Source organism: Bombus impatiens, unplaced genomic scaffold (assembly GCF_000188095.3).
Source record: "Bombus impatiens unplaced genomic scaffold, BIMP_2.2 scf_0248, whole genome shotgun sequence".
Lineage (NCBI taxonomy): Eukaryota > Metazoa > Arthropoda > Insecta > Hymenoptera > Apidae > Bombus > Bombus impatiens.
The window spans coordinates 886353-903962 of record NT_176667.1 but is presented as its reverse complement, the minus strand read 5'-3'; the positions used below and the strand labels follow the sequence as shown (position 1 = coordinate 903962).

General features: G+C 45.9%; 1 protein-coding gene across 5 annotated transcripts; it reads left to right on the top strand.

Moving 5' to 3' along the window:
* Positions 1–480: 480 nt before the first annotated feature.
* On the top strand, positions 481–15498 carry LOC100748764 (nidogen). Of its 5 annotated transcripts, XM_012384320.3 has the most exons (21): positions 481–822; positions 6977–7255; positions 7386–7591; positions 7668–7759; positions 7868–8014; positions 8408–8641; positions 8940–9465; positions 9677–9843; positions 9993–10124; positions 10197–10295; positions 10669–10842; positions 11300–11437; positions 11827–11952; positions 12073–12195; positions 12461–12804; positions 13321–13657; positions 13766–13994; positions 14154–14329; positions 14441–14549; positions 14796–14914; positions 15083–15498. In XM_012384320.3, exons 1-21 carry the CDS (start codon positions 496–498, stop codon positions 15208–15210), a joined length of 4212 nt encoding a protein of 1403 aa, XP_012239743.1. In that variant the 5' UTR covers positions 481–495; the 3' UTR covers positions 15211–15498. The 5 variants fall into 5 exon arrangements, with proteins under 5 accessions (XP_012239743.1, XP_012239747.1, XP_012239746.1 ...); XM_012384324.3 differs by lacking the exon at positions 11300–11437; XM_012384323.3 differs by lacking the exon at positions 12073–12195.
* The last annotated feature ends 2112 nt before the right edge of the window (positions 15499–17610 follow it).

The window sequence follows — 17610 nt, the reverse complement described above, 5'->3', positions numbered from 1 at the left end:
AGACTATGACGTTTAGACAGTAGTATAACGAACATCGATAATTCTAACATATAGGTCTTTGGATTTATAGCGTAATTAGCCAGATTCATAGCGTAATTAAATTAGATTTATAACGTAACCGACATAATAGATTGATCGTATCGCGATCAATTTCGTCGTTTCCCACGTCCTGATCTGTTATCGTTTACCCGTTGCACTTCTAGAAAATACAAAGTCAATCTGCGCCACTTCTATATTTATCGCAAGGAGTTTCATTCCAAAGAGGTTACGAAAATCGGAAATACGAAGGAATAAAAAATTTAAAAAAGATATAAAGACACCCGCAATATCGCGCGAAACCGCGACAATACTCGCGTGTGCCCTCGCGGGAATAGAGGCGAGCGATCCGAGACAGACCGTGTCGATGGAGGGGGTAGTAGCACGAAATTATCGGCGGCACCGGGAGAGAGCAGAGAGACGATGTTTCGTGCGTTCGAAAGAAGAGCGGCCGAGAGGATGAGCGGGCAAAGGCGATTAAGGGGCGGCAAGCGAGAACTCATCGTCGTCGTGGCGGTGTCGATCGACAGTAGCGTGAAGGCAGTCCGAGAGAGAATGACTCGTCGCGCGCGTCCTCTCAGCGTCTCGCGGCTGGCTGTGGTGCTGGCCCTGGTTGGGGCCTTACTCGCGCCTTTCGCCGCAGCCCTCAACAAGAACGATTTGTACCCTTACACGACACCTGGTTCCTCGATCCTACAATCGGACGTAAACGGGTTGCTTCTATCCGCGGAGACAATTCTCAAGACACCGATCGCATTCTACGATAAGATCTTCAATTCCATATTCGTGAGTACACCAGTTTATATATATATATTTTTTTTTTATTTATTTATCGGTGATTTGTTTCTCTAGATTATTGATTTTAATTTATTCCATCCTGATTTCTTTTCCTTGCGTTTCAACGGATCGATTGGAAAAAGTGAGATTGGTTGAGAGTTTTCGCGATAAAATGTTCTATATTACGCGCTAAATTGGCAAAGCACGCGGATTTATTTTAAAGCTAGACAGGAAGCCACACGATTCGACAGATAAATCGTTATTTTTATCCAGCAGCGTGGATCTCTGTGGTTTTCCATCGGGCGACGGTGGCCACTCGCATCCGGCCCCGTTTAATTTCGGTGCTCACAAAAATACACGGTAAAACTTCGATAGAGGGCCACGGGCTGCAGCCGCTCGAACGTCGAATAACCCTTGCAGCGCGCGAAATTGTGTAAACACGAAGCGCGCGTGCCACTGTTTACGCTTTGTGAGGAAAGGGAGAGCGCAACAGGAAAATCGTTTATTTAATGTTTTAAATTAGGACCGGCACTCGTGCGCGTTGCACGATGAAACGTCTCTTCTCCCTTGTTTAAATATAACAAGCCGTTCCCTCGGGAAACGCATCGTTTCGTTTTGCCTCGATAGATGTAACAAGGAGAGGAGAAAGAAAATTTGAAAAACGTAGAGATCGAAGAACGCGAGGCAGAAGCAACCACATTTTCGACGATGGTGTAATTCGTTTCGTTGATATTAATTCGCGCGGAACGAGGGAAAGCCAGGAACATTCGGTCATCCCCTTAATTCGGCTCGTGGTCTAATCTGGCGTCATTTTCTGGCGTGACACGAATTCATTGTCCGCGATGACGGTCAAACGGCCGCAGCCGGCGCGCAATCGCTTAATTGCGCTTGGGTCGTCGCACGAGCAGCTTCTCATATTCTCTGTCTCGGTACGCGTCACTTGTCACGCGGATCATGTTCCCCCGAACGTGGAACTCGTCCCTTCGGCGATCGGCTGAACGAGAGCTTTGCGATAAGATTCACAGTTTCACGGAAACTTCTCGAACACCGAAGACAATTGTCAGATACGCGAGGATCGATTCGAGAATGAAACTCTTTCTCCGAGACAAGGGAAGAGACAGATAAGATGTCCTTAAATTATCGACATTCGAATTTTTGACGCAATGCCATTAGATTAGTCGCGAACGCTATTGAGTCATGGAAGGCAAACACTGCGAGATTAGAGGAGGACTGTAGTTAGTTCTCCGGTGATCTCACTTTTCCACGAACCGATTCGCAAGCGTCGTACGGAGCGTGAATGGACATTGATTGCACGGTACGCCTCCCCCACGCGTACGGATGCGACGTAGGTATTCGGATGAATCTTCGTTCTAATTGATCCAAGCGAGTCAAGGTGCGTGATCTCATGCGTGTCGAGCGGCGTCATGTTTTCATCGCCGCGTAAAAAGCCGCACGTAGGAAAACACGCGATCGGCTCGAGGTAACTGCAACCCGTGACTCGTGACGCCGATGGAACCCATTTACGGCTGACCGGCTGCTACCTTCTTAATAAGATGTCCTTCATTGATACGTTAAACGTTGCGTAATTATAATTACCTGGTAGAAAAATAGCTTGGAAATAACAATTTTATAGCTTACTTCACCGTACCCCCTACTTTGCTACATCGACCACGTGCACGATGACGATGAATCTCGTAGTATAGCGTTCCATTCATCGACACGCTCGATAACGCGATCGTCGTGCCATGCCGAATAGTGGACACGTTATCAACGCGACATTCGCGTTTCGGCACCGTGCATTTATCGAATGAACCTGCTAAATGTTTTCGACGACCGGAAGGGAGACGAATTATCGGCAAATAATCGCAGGATACTCGGTTAACGAGTGGAGAACGGAGTCTCGATCGCTAAGATACGCGAAGAGACGAGCATACGCGTATTCGAGCATCCTCGTTCATCAAGATGTGGTCCCGATAGGTGGGATCAGGCGCGCTGTTAACTGCGACTTCCTCGATCCATTTCGCCTTGGCTCGAAAGCTAGGCTCGTTTTTCGCGCAGCCGCGCGTAATTAAGCTCCGTCGAGCATCAGATAAATATTTAATTAGCCTTCTTCCCCATTACGCAAGGACGTAGAGGAGGCACGATGAACCGACGAGACACGCAGGCAAAAGTAGCGCTGAAATTTCCGAACAACAATCGACGAACGTCGCTAATTAAATAGATAAATACGTAAGCGGGATTCGACGCGCGTTTGATTCATCGAGTGGAAAAGGGAGAAACGGCGCGAAGCGGCAATTAGCCGGCGCATATTGCGCGCCGTTCCGCGGAAATTGAACCGAGAGCGAAGAGAGATACCTGTTGGTTATCCGCGTGTTCGTCCGCGAACGATACGATCTCGCTAAACGAATGGTATCGGAAGCCGGCCGGTGGATTTGCATCCAGATGGACGTTAATGCGACCGACGATTTACGGCGTAAACGCAGCCAATTAGCCTTGACGCTTTCCCACATTAGTTAGCGGACGATTTGTAGGAGGAGCGCACCGGGGACGTTGTGAAATTCCGCGAACGATTCTTCCAGATCTTCCCGGCGACGTCATCCCGCGTCGCGAAGCCCAATTAGGCTTGTTTGAAAAGTTCCTGGTTAATTAAATTACCGCCAATAACGTAGTCGTGTGAAATTATTTCTAATGTAAGCAGTCTCTTGGCAAATGACAAATTCGAGAGGAAGCCGCGTGTCGCTTACTGTAAAACGTTACGCCGCCACTGTCAGATATGTCCCATTGATTTAACGACTCTAAATCGAGCAATCAAAGTGCAGTCGATTAACGGGCAATCGTCGCGTTAGATGGCAATCAGGAACAAAGAATCAGGCGGTAAATGTCCGATAATTTATCGCACGCGACGAAAATGTCTGAATCTAAATGCAATTTCTTAGGAGAATCGAAGGGATTGAAACTTGAATAGATGTTTGGCATGCAAACTTGCGTTAGGTCCGACGAATTGATTGACACAGATACGAGCTGCGATATATCCGCGACGGTCTACTTAGAAGCTCTGCCTACACGACAATCATCTCTATTTCGTCGCTTATCGTCGACGATTCGCAGTCATCAGAATGATTGCGGCCGATTACACGATTGCGTTAGCGCGTGCGACTCGCCTTGTCCACCCCGTGTCTCGAAAACATGATCTATCCTCGTAGAAAGAAAGAAAAGTGGATCGTTCGCTGTCGGAACGATCTTCGTCGAGAGTGTGATCGTTAGCTAACGTTGGAAACGCGTAGGTTCCAGGCGCGATTGCGCGATCATCCCCAGACCGCGAATCTCTGCTCGTTATTCCTGTAAAGTGTCCCGTGAAACGATAGAATTTTCAAGTTTAAACGTGCACGAAGTTGCCATTTAACGGAGTCGCGGTTGTTGTTTGCCCGGCTAATTGAAGCTCTCGTGGATCGCGGTTTTCCAGTGACCGCGTCCCAGTGATTTCTTCTTTCGCGTTTAATTTTATTGAAGTTTCGAAAGCTATCAGAGAGAGGTAACATATCTCTGCTCGTGAAAGTCCTCTTTCCCCTGAGCTAAATTCGAATAACAGCCCGCGGAAACTGATTATTCGAACGAGCGAAAAATTATCCCAGTAACAGACAATAAATCTAACCAACTGTCCGATCGTGTCGTCGTGTATATTTAAAATTACGAGGAGGTGGAATTACAGTCGGTTCATTTGAATTATTCCATTCGATGCGAGTCCCCTCGGGTTTTTATTTAACGAGCGAGCAGCTGGCATAATCAGTGACATCAGGAAGAGAATCGGCGAGTAAGATGGATTCGTCGTATTACTTCCAGGCAGCCTCTATCTATTTTCACCGTATTCTCTCTCGTTCACGATTACCGGGGATTACGTGTGTGCGTGTGTGTCATCGGCTCAGCTGTGACCTACGACCCAAGCGATAGCCCCGACGGAGATAGCGTTAGTCCCGACTCTCCTCTCGAAACTCGCCACTGTCAAAACGTTCGAGTACGGATCGAGAGAAAGACAGGCGAGAAAGAGAGAGAGAAGGACAGTCGGAGAAGACGCGATCGATGTCCACTCTCGAGCTGGTTGCCATGTCCCATCGATTATCGGTGATCCCGGCTTGCCGGTGCCCTCGTAATTATCACACGAAAAATCATCTAATCGGAAATGGCAAGCTCGTGCCGATTGTCATTGATCGTGGCCGGGAATAAAAGGAGAGAAAAGCTGGACGGTTGATCGGAATAATTACGGCGACTTGGATGTGGACTCTTCTTTTTCCACTCGTTTTTTCTTTTCCTTGAACTCTTTTTTCAATTAGATTCCGATGGCGTGAAATTGGTCGCATCGATCGCGAAGAAAAGGCTCGATTGACCGCGACGCGGTTTCAAAGCAGAATTAGAACTGTTTCTTCGCGTTGAAGTCACTGGATGAAATTGTGCGAAACTGAAGGGACAAACGTTGAATCGGGATGAAATTGTGCGATTGAAAAAGTAAAACAGCCTTTGAGAGATCGTGAGAATTCTTTTAACATCCGAAAAAATCCGGATAGTTACAAAATAAAACGAATAAAATGACCAAATAATTCAATAAAACTGTATGCATATAATGTCACGCATTTAAAGAGCAACGTGACAGCGAGTCGGCGCCTGATGAAGAGGATCTTTGTCTGGTCCATTTAATTTGTGTCAATTCTTGCGACCAGATCGCTCGTTGAATAATACGCGCAGGCTTGGGTGTTAAATTCGACACGGTAGTAATATCCGTAGCACGTGAAAACAATACGAGCGTTGAACAATCAGAAGTTCGAGCCGAGAAATCGGGACGTGAGAGCGGTCGAAACCAGGCCGGAATTTCGTTGACGTGTTAAACTTCGTCAATTAGCCAGGGTCGTTAACTACGAAGCTTCACTTCCGTCTTTCCATTTGTTTGGTACTCGACCTGGAAGCGCATTGTTCATGCGTGTTATGACACTGTTTCATAATCGTATCGAGCTGTGAAATTGTCCGCTTGGTAGGCATTTGATACAGCGTAACAATCGAATATTCAAAGATACGATCTGCAAACTAAGAGATTCAACGTTTGAACTTGAATCTCGATCGAACTTTGTCTACTATCCTCGCATTATTTCGCGATTATCGTTACCAAGATCGAAGCGTCGTTCTGAAAAATATTTCTCAAGTGAAAACCAAAGTTGTCAACAACTCTGAAGCGTTTAAACCTCTTCTTCCAGATTTGAATCTCGGTGACCCAAAAATACGCGACAAAGTAGGCCGCGCGTAGACAGAGGTCCAGCCGACGAAAACATTCGCGGGGAAGTAAAAATAGAGTTTCGGTGAAGTTTTAATTTGGTCCTCGTGAAACGTTGGGAATCGTTTCTCCGTGGCGCCGACGGCACAGCTGCTCCCGCCACGAATGTGGAGCAACGCGCGCGCCTTTCAGTTTAGCCAATTGACGGAACGACGTCTACTCTCGCAGACGCGTGGCATCAAGCTGAGCAGCTTCAAACTCGAGCCCTTTCTAGTGTCTCAGCTTCGTTAAACGACGCGTACACCGGGTGAATGACTTTTGGTGTGCATACGAGACGTCTCGTTACATCATCCACGGATTTCCGACACGTGCTCATACTATTTACCTGTCTAATAACAACCACCACACATGCGTCTAGGCAACTCTGCAGAACGTCGTCTTTCTCCACTCTTTAGTTTTAATAACCGTTCGTTGAACCGATGTTGCGATAAGGAAGTTATAAGATTTAAAATTTTAATTATAGAGAAGAGGGCGATTGGACTACCAAACGAGAACGTAAAATGCGTTCAGAAGCTATCGAAAATTTCTTGAGTTCTCTTAGTTCTTATTTCATGGTTTCTCTCGGATTAAAGAGAATCTAGATATGCAGATTCCTACCTGGAGGCAGGATCGCATCGTAGAAGGTGGAGAAATTTAGAAACCTCCCTGTAGGGGGTGTGGAGCAAAAGTTGGATAAAGACCGTTGGGGAAATTTTATCTCTGGATTGCATCGAACGGATAACGAAAGTTCGCCGACGCAGCCTGTGAGATCTTCCGTTTCGATTCTCATTCGCGTAATGAGACTTTTAATTACGAAGAGCTGAATACAGAAGTAAGGGCTAAAGAGATTACGTTACCTGGTTGCAGGTAAACGGAAATGGCGTCCTCTCTTTCGCAAGGGCCATGCAAAGGTTTTTCAATATCGCATTCCCGCTCGACGATCCGGTTATCGCGCCGCTCTATACACACGTTGACACTAGCGGTTCTGGAAGAGTGTATTATGGCGAAACGGACGCACCGACAGTCCTTGCCAGAGCCGGAGGAATGGTTCGTAGCGCTTTCGCGGATGCCGCAGATTTCGTACCGACTCATGTTTTCCTCGCCACATGGCTGGCCGTTGGATACTATAACGGAAAGAGCGACAAGGTGAGTGGAAGTGAGTCGACTTGCTAAGAATAAAGGCAAATTTTCTCACGTGCAAGATACACCGCCGAATAAACGAGGCGACACCGATCGCTATCTTTCGTCTTTTCTGATTTAATTCGATTCCTCTTAGGTGAACACGTACCAGGTAGCTATCTCGTCGAATGGTACGCATTCTTACGTGGAACTATTGTATCCGGAGAATGGTGTACAGTGGATTCAAGGTGAGTCGCACCCGAATGGTTTACCTGACGCGAAGGCACAAGCAGGATTAATGAGCGAAGGAAGAATGTACACGTTGAAGGGTTCCGGGACGGATCAGATTCAGAATGTCGACAAGTGAGTCACTGGATGCCTGTTTAAAGTACGATTTATCTTGTCTTTGACCGAGAAAGTAATCCTCGTCGTCCTTCAGATGGTCGAACGTGAACAGACCTGGACAATGGCTGTTCCAAGTAGGACCGATCTCCGACGACAGCGACGTGAAAGTTCCCGACAATATCGAAGGTAAATTTTCTATCGACTATCGATCCTTAGCTTAGATTGTCGCAACTTTTCGTTCGATCGTTTTTCTTCAGACTGTACCATGTGTTTCCTTATTGCTTTATCGATCAGATAGCAGCGCATCGAATCAGGTACCAAATTGTAGAATAGGAGCAACGACTTGCCACAGCAGGGCGACGTGTGTCGACTACGAGGTGGGCTTCTGCTGCCACTGCAAGCAAGGATTCTTCGGCAATGGGAAATCCTGCCTGCCAAACGGTGAGAATCGTCGTTTCACGGTTCCACTTCGTCGTAAAGCCAGCAACCCCCTCAATTATACGCGAGTCACGTTCCTTTGATGTAGCCACGCTACATAAAAATTCGCTTTCAAGAGGTGCCCGTACTTTTAACCGACTCTTCCCTTTTCGACAACGACAAGTGTCGCGAAACGAACGCCGACAACAGACGATTCCGGTCGCGTTCTCTCTGATCTATTCATAGATCACGGCGACTGACTACGCGGCTCTTTCGATGACCTCGTAAAACAGCGGATTCTCGGAACTAGGCCCTTTGAATAGCAAGATTCCATAACCGACCACCGTGGTTTACGACGAGTACGAGCTAATTTCAGTTAATAGCTAAGAAAATTTAAAGGATTGTACAAATTTGTAGATATTCCACTGCGTGTAAACGGCCGAATTTCCGGCACGATCAACGACGTGGAGTTCCCTGCGAGAGATCTTCAGTGCTACGTGCAACCGAAAGATGGAAGAACGTACACGGCTCTATCTAGAGTACCCGAGGAAATTGGCGCCAGTTTTCAATTGTTGGGTAATCTGGGCAGTGTGATCGGTTGGCTGTTCGCTAAACCGATCGGCGAGACGAAAAATGGATACGAGCTTACAGGTACTTTCCGACGATGTTACAGTGTACTGCTGACAAGCTTCACGAACAAAATACCAGTCTAACTTCACAGAGTGAAAGAAGCATCGTCTCGTCACACTGGTTGGTAGATTGTTTCTACAAATTGTATGGCCTGACAAATGACTTCTTGTCAGCAGAGCACTATACGATTATTCTACGTCGCTTCTCCTAGCTTTATTCCGTTTTATTATTCCCTTTCCCTCTTATTTCCTAACAAAACCAAAGACTCAAGACGAAACCATTGTTAACAACGGTTAACGTAGAGAAACGATCGATTCAGGGGGCATGTTCAATCATACGACGGTGCTGACGTATCCGTCAACGGGCGACAAACTAACGATACGAAGCAATTACCTCGGGTTGGACGTGTTCGGTCAGCTGAAAGTGGAGGCAATGATCGAAGGTACGTTGCCGCAGTTGGCGAGAGACACCAAGGTCGATTACGGTGACTACGAAGAACTTTATACGAGAGCGCACGCCGGCGTGATCCGCGCGCAGAGCGAGAGAACTTGCAAACTGAACGAAGGTGGGGAAGAGCGGGAACTCGCTTTTATCCAAGACGAAACTATCGTTTATAACGAGTGTCCGTATCTGAACGTCGAACCCGAGGACGACACGACCAGATTGAAGTTCTACAGAGGTGTCACTACTTACGAGGCAACCGAGGGAATTATACGTTTCGCGGTGAATACAAAAGTGGCGCCCCTCGAAGAAGAAGATCCCTGTATCCAGGGAAGAGAGACCTGCAGCGACCACAGCTTCTGCGTCGTCGACGGCGATAGCTTTAAGTGTGTCTGCAGTCCTGGGTAAGAAGTTTCACTTTGATTTACGCGTGTATTCTCCGAAGATCGCGTATAAGATTTAGGAGAACGTCAAAGGGATATCTTCTTCTCGTTCTTACGGTAGTACGGTTAGATATGTTAAAAAATCGGGAAGGATTTTATTTCGTTCGTAGATAAATCACCACGGTGATACTCTTCTCGCGGAAACGTGCAATTTTCTCTTTTTCTTTATCAGCTATCAGTATTTGTACGAGGAAGACGGAAGCGCAGTTTGCGTGGATGTGAACGAATGTACCGCCGGAAATCACATGTGCTCTCCCGACGCGCAGTGCATTAATCAAGAAGGCAGCCACACGTGTCAGTGCAGGCCCGGATTCTCCGGTGATGGTCGAATCTGCGAAAGTGAGTTACCAACGAACGGATATTACCGTAGTCTGATAACTCGCCTAGCTACTAGTTCAACTGGAAAATCGATATTTTCGAGGCTCTCCGCGGTGAGACTCTGTTTTACGAATTGTCAGTAAGTAGCGTACCTTTTGTCGAAAATACAGGTCTTCCTTCTTGCGAGGAAACAAGGTGCGAGAATTACGAGCAATGCGTGATGATCGAAGGTGCGCCTAACTGCATCTGTTTGCCTGGATTCGAGGATACCGAACAGGGTTGCTACCCTACGTCGCAACGTGGTAAGAACGTTTATCGTCTGATTTTGTACATGAGAAATAGTTGGGTTGCTACTATACGACGAGTTGTTGCAGCTTCCTGCGATGTCGAGGATAACTGCTCGTCCAATGGTATCTGCAATTTCGACACCGAGAGGCAGAAGCACGTGTGCATCTGCTTACCAGGCTTCGTTGGTAAGGATTTACTACACGATAACGCAAAGAAACATTCTGTAAATCGATTTAATCGTGCGATTGAAATTTGAAATATTTCGCGTATTACAGAGGATATCGAATTAGTCCGAAATATCGTGGTACTTTGCAAAAGTAATTGAATCCACCTGCTAATACAAATTTCAATATCTTCAAACGCAACTACCAAGCAGCTAATTCCATTGTAGCTAGTCAGAAACTTGCGAGACGATGACAAAATTGAATTACTACGGAATCGCAATGGTTTCGGGCGATTCGTACGAAATCGTGCAATTTCCTCTTGTTCCACTATGCGATGATTTGCAAACGAATCTCGCGATAACCTTCCGTAACCAACGATCGCTATCGTTTCCAGGCGATGGCTACACGTGTTACCCGGAAGCAGAGCCAACCGCAGTGGACGAACCGCCGAAACCGCAGTGTGTGGAGGAGATGTGCTGGTGTCCAAGGGGCTGGGAATATCGGAATAACGAATGTATGCCGCAGGAAGGATCTGGAAGGTCTACTGACGTCTCTCCCGATCGGGACTGTAAGTACAACAAAGGGACGTTCGTACAAATGCATTCTTCGACCGCAGTGTCGCCCGAATTCGTTTGGTTTATTAATCTTGGGCTTTGAGAATTTGAAACAGTGAAATTGCACGACAAAGTATTTATATTACGAATTTGAGGATTTAAGTAAATCGTAATGAGAGTTTCAGTCTTATGCCGAAGGGAATACACGGAAATACTAAATTTAATTATAAATTTAAAGTAGATAGAAATTTTAATCTTTCGAGGAAGAAGATTATAGAAGTATTAAATTTAATTACAAATTTAATCCTCAAGCGGATTGACACGTATCGATGCATGACAACTAATCGCACGTAGAACATGATTCGATGCGGAGCCGTGATAGCACAAAATACGAAATGATTATAATTATCCCGTGTGATTTGCGATGATTACTAACCAGCAGCGACGAACGGTTTGCATCGTGCTTTCTAGTATCGGCACACCCAGTCCCGGAATGCTACGAAGACCACTGCGTATGTCCTTGGAGTCACAGTTACGACCATTCGAGGGAAATTTGCGTGCCTCGGCCCGGATTCAACCACGAAACGATGGGTCCATCTGGATTTCACTGTACGATGATACTCAGCTTGGCTTCAGCTAATTTTGCCTATTAACAAAATCTTTCGCACGAGCTACACGCTTTCTGCACACGTCGATTAAATTCCTTTCGTTCACTATCTAATCTATTTACCAACAGATTTACTGTCCTATTGACAATTTTGAAATACTAGTGTATAAAACGATATGGTTTAGCTCGACGATTAATATCACACGAGCAATATGACGGTCAACCTGTTACAAAACATTTGGCACGTCTCCACGAAGGCGTAAACGCTTTCAAACACGATCGATGCGATCGACTCACAAAAACCCGTCACGAAACGCTCGGACGTGGATAGTCGAAGCAATTACGGATCATCGGGTAGAGCATTATCGTAATTGCACACGCTTGTGTCCAGTGTCGTGCAACGTGGTGAACAGGTGTCACCCCTACGCTCAATGTATCTACATGGCTACCACCGGAGACTACGAGTGTCGCTGCAATCCCGGTTACGAGGGCGATGGTATGGAGTGTGCAAAAACAGGTACGTTAACTTGCATCTTGTTCTTCCTTCGTTCCCACGAAATATCACCGTTCACATTCGAGGGAAAATACCATGGCGTTGTTATTTGTCGAGTGAATGAAAAGTGTTGTTCTGGCACAGAGGTGTCCTGTTTGGAGGTGGACATTTGCGACCCGAACGCGTCTTGCCAGCAGGAGGAGTCATTAGCCAAGTGTGTGTGCAATCCAGGATTCGAAGGGGACGGAACTACGTGCAGTGCTATCGGTCATATCACCTTCCATATTTTTTTTCTATTTTTTTCAATTCCTCTATCGTACATCTTTACTCGTAAAATGTCTATCTTAAAATTACGAATTCTCTTGTACTTGCTTCTATTCAGTCTGTGTTCGCGAAAGCCGAGAAACGTCACGCTTTGACACTTCCACAGTTGCATGATCACACACGATAAAATCAATTGTAAAAACATTCCTGAAACGAATCACCATTGATTGTCAAAATTCGTTTGCTTGAACGATCGTTTCTGATGCAGACGAATGCAGCAGCACCACTGATTGTCTGGAGAACGAACGATGCTCGTACAATCCGGCAAACTCGCGGTACGAGTGCACGTGTAATCCAGGATTCAGTATGGTTGATGGTCGCTGCGTGGTATCCGACTGCTCAACGAATCCGTCTCAGTGTCACGTAAACGCGCAGTGCGTATCCACCGGCGAAGGTGGCTACAAGTGCGTCTGCATCGAGGGATACAACGGTGACGGAGTCCGTCAATGCGTCGAGAACCACATTGGCTGCAACGTGCTGAATAATTGCGGCAGGAACGCGGTCTGTGGCTACAATCAAACCTCCGCGAATTTCGCCTGCGTTTGTCAGCCGGTATGTTTATTGAATCCGCAAATTCGTCCTGAATTATGGGTTTCTAGGTGAAATTGGTGAGATGAGATATTGATGGAGTTGCTGGTAATTCGATAGAGCAGTTGAAAGTGGTATAAGAACGCTGCCGATCAGTTAACTTTGGACTCGGTTCGAGCGGGAACAGTAGTAGTGGACTAAGCGTAGCCAGACATAGCACCATTAGCAGTCTCGTAAGATTTACAAAGTAGAGAAAGAATGTAACTGATCGGACAACTTTGAAAGTGCTCCAGAACGAAATAGTAGAAACGAACGGTCGGTAGTCAGACATGGTGCTGTTGACAACTTTATAGGATATTTCCAAATGTGTAAGAAAGTTATTGGCGAAATGTAAACGCGCGATTTTACGAGTCGTGACAGTAGAAACAAAACGTGGATGGTCAGACACGACTATCCTTTGTTCTCTAACGCAGTACATAAAGCTACAACTAATTCATTGGATAGAAATTTCGTTGTTTAACGAATTGTGACTACTTGCAGGGCTATTATGGCGACGGTTTCACGTGTTTGCTCCAGTCATCCTGCAGACACGAACCAACGATCTGTTCGCCAGACGCTACGTGTGTGGCCGCCGGAGAAAATCAGTTTGCTTGCGTATGCAACGAAGGTTTCGCCGGAGATGGGACCAACTGCGAGCAAAGACCAAAACACGAAGCAAACTTCCTGCTGGTGAATCAAGGAATGGCTACGTTGAGGATTCCGTTCGCGCCGACGCACGAAGATCTCGGTAGCCCGATTTACATAGCGTACACACAGATGGCTATCGCGATCGACATCGATTGCATGAACGGGAAAGCCTACTCGAGCGACATCACCGGTAAATGTCAATATTCTTGAAACTTTACGTCTCCGGGATTACGGAGGAAATTTCTGACGAAAATATCACCAGCGAAGAAGCTCTGTCTAGACGAGATTTATTTTCCAGGTAATCGAATAATCGAGTTAACGTACAACGGATCGATGGCTGAGACGTTCTTGCCGAAAGTTAGCAGCCCCGAGGGACTGGCGGTCGATTGGATCTCGAGAAATATTTTCTGGACCGACTCGGGCAAAACGACCGTCGAGGTAGCCAATCTCGAGACGAAGAAGCGGAAGGTGCTCGTTTCAGACGGACTGGTCAATCCTAGAGGAATAGCTGTACACCCGTATCGCGGGTGAGTATTGTTTTTTCGAATTCGATCATCCATTCGCTAGCCAGTAAATTGAACGCAAAGCGTCTGTTGCCTGGAAATTAATTATAATTTAACGGTATTGGGTTAAGGAGAAAATGTAAAAGCTTGTAACACGAAATGAGGAAATTTGATCGTTTGCAGGAAGATATTTTGGTCGGATTGGAACCGTGCGTCGCCGAAATTGGAGTGGGCCAACGAGGATGGAACCGGTCGTGCAATCTTCCTTCAAGGGGATTATGTGAAGTTACCGAATTCATTAAGTATCGATTGGGCGATGGATGAGCTGTGCTGGGCGGACGCCGGAACGTTTACGATAAGTAAGGACAGATGTTCCCATGAAATTTTCTCTGCTAACAGACACGCCACGATCGTCGTCTCGTAACTCGATAATTTCACTCCGTGCTTTTTTTTTTTATAATCGTTCGCAGGCTGCATGGAAATCGATAGCAGGAATATCAACGTGATCGCCAACGAGCTCACCTATCCGTTCGGTCTCGCGATTTCCCAGCAGAAATATTATTGGACCGATTGGAAGACGTAAGTTGTCGATAAAACAGCACTTCGTTATCTCGTATTGTACTCGGCCTAAACAAAAAGATACTCGACATAAATTGAATATTCGAGCGATATCGTAGTTAAAACGCTTTCAGCGTTATCGAACAGCCAGTAAAATATCTTTCGAGATAGTAAAGCTTAAGTGTGAATCATAATAAGCTAGGAAAATCGAGTAGAGTACCATGCAAGTTCGGAGATATTTCAATCATCCATTATTTACCGTCGTAGTCACAAAATCGAAGTTGCCATGAAGAGCACCGGGGACAGGAAGCCGCCCATATCGGTACCACCAGGGGGAAGCGGTAAATTATACGGAATAGTCGTCGTTCCTGAGTCGTGCCCGAGAGGTAAATCAAGTTTTATGTCATCGTTCCTCTCCTGTTCTCCGTCAAACTGATCACCCTCTTAAAAATATATTAAACGGATCGAATACCATAATTCCGTATTGTCGTTCGTACCGTAACGATAATTGGATTAATCATCGTCGTAAATTATCGTTTGTCTGTTCACGACAGTGACCAACGCCTGTCAGTTCGAAAACGGAAGGTGTAACAAGGATCAGCTATGTCTGCCGAATGGTCAAAGCGGTAGAACGTGTGCGTGTGCGGACGACGCGACAGGACCATGTACTGACACACAGTAATGTTTGTAATTGGTCGTGGAAGATTCGGAAGACATCACAAGGCTCGGTCAGCCGATCAAAACGAAAGAATGTTTGTTATTTGACCGCTGGGATGGCGTCGGACCACTCCTTAGATTACGTGTAAATTATAATATTCTACTTTGTATGATTAGTTTTTATCGTCCACGTATTCGAGTAACACAATCTTTTGTATCTAAAATACGGAGTCCGCAGCGTGAAGCTGGCTGTATGGTGCTGCGACTCGGTGACACGTTATTTAATAAAAGTAAAATAATAAAATAAGGGATACACCCTGTCTACCATATTTTTATGCGATACCTTGTTACTACGGCGAGTACATATTTTATATACCTCTGTTATCCTTTTATATCGTAATCAGTGAAAAGTTGTACAAGTTCTTGCATGTAAAGTGTCTTCATCCATGCACGAAGTGGGAACTTCGTTCGAACTGACAGGCAACTACGTTAAAGCAAAAGAAGAAGAAGAGGCAGAAGAGATTAATTTCCTAAACGATTAAGAGTACCAAGGCGACGCTCTGTCGACGTACTAGTAACAGAGAAAAAAGTAAAATTGCTCTCGCTAGCTGAAGCTACCGAAGCTTTGATTCGGCTTTTGAACGCCATTCTATACCGAACCGAAACCTCCGCGTAGTAATCCACTACGAAGGCAAGCCCATGAACAGGAAGCCAATTACTGTGTTCATTACCGACGTAACAGCCGGCCATTTCATTTTCCCGTCGCTATATAACGTTAATAAGCAACTACTTACAGGCCTAATAAGAATAACACGGCTGGAAGTCGCGGTATAAAAACGAATCTCCGCTTACCTACGATCAATTACCTTTCTTCGTGAGGCTCAAGTCTAAAAGTAGAAGCACCACGAGAAAGAAGATAAAGTAGCAAAAGGAGAGGTTGATTGAAAAGTGGCATCGGCATCTGTATCGCAAAGAGGATTTATCGACGAATAATCCAGATAAGACAATTAAATTTTCCTTACCGCAATCTCTTTGAATGCGTTTAATTGGCTGACCGCAAAATCGACAAAGAGTCGTTGCGGTCCAACGACGATGCAATGGGTGCTGAAGCGAAGAGGAGCGACGGCAAGCAAGAGAAAGCGACAAAGGGCATCAAACTTAGCTCACCACCACAACCGTAGAGACAAGAATCTCCTAGTAATGCGTCTCCAAGGAGTTTTCTCGTATTTCCACTGTTCAGCCGGGAAAGAAATGTATGACGGAAGAGTCCTCCGCCTTCTGTCTCACCGAGAAATTACACGGCTTTTTCATCGATCGACTCCAACTCTTCTGGTCGAGATAAAGCGCGCGTATCTTGCTTGCCATTGTGAACATTTCCTGACATTGACGTCGCCGTTGTTTGTTGTAAAACAACACAAATATTTAACTGCGAGGTAAACAAGTTCATGGGAGAAGTTATTTGTAACGCAAACACGTAGCGGAAGCCAATATCGAGAAACATGGTGGATATTGTTTTCTTATGAATATCGATGCGAGCTTGCCCCCTGCTTCCCATTGGGAATAGCAAAAGTCTGTTATTTACACAGGCGATTTCTCCGCCCAAACCTCCAGCATCGGTTGGTTTCAATTACCGAAACCGTGATCAAAGGTTTCACTACGAATCAGTGACCGGCGATTGAGCGATCGCTTAATTTACCATAAAGCGAACTTGTACAACGTTTACGGCTGCATTTACAGAAGCATCGAACAGGGCATCGTTCATAACACGTTGGCAATGCTCCCTTTTTGGTCGTTACCTCGGAAACTAAACGCGTTGTCTCGAACGATTGCCTGAATATGAACGTTAAGAACTAAACGGTAATATCCAAACCAAGCACGGATAATCCAGAGACGAAGATAAATTTGCATACGAGAATTTTCTTCGCCGAGTTTTCAATATTTACGGAGGATATGCAAGAAAGCGATCGGATAACCAGTTAAAAAGTTAAGAAAACCTAGTCCGAGAGCGAACAGAAAGAGTTTTCCACGTGTCTGAAGGTTCGCAAACGTTTCGCATGCTTGCTTCGCAGTCCGAACGCAGTTACCTTTCGCCGTGATACACCTTGATTCTTCACAGAGGCCAAAGAAAATCTAGACAGAAGCAGACGAGCGAACAGATCAACGTTAATTCACATGGGGGTTAATGTTGTACGGTTGGAAGATCAAAGTGCGTTTGCAACGAAGGTCTCGAGAAAATTGAAGGAGAAGTATCGTGGCGGTCAGTAACGAGTCGAACGATGCGTTTTTCCAGGGAGGAACAAGCGGCGAGCGCTCGCTCAGACCCGCAATTTGCAATTTGCAAAAGAGGCAGCGCTTTTGTCGATCGGAGGCCGGTGAATGGCCGCGCGAATTGGAAAACGTCGGTTAGACGTCTGCTAGTGACGGG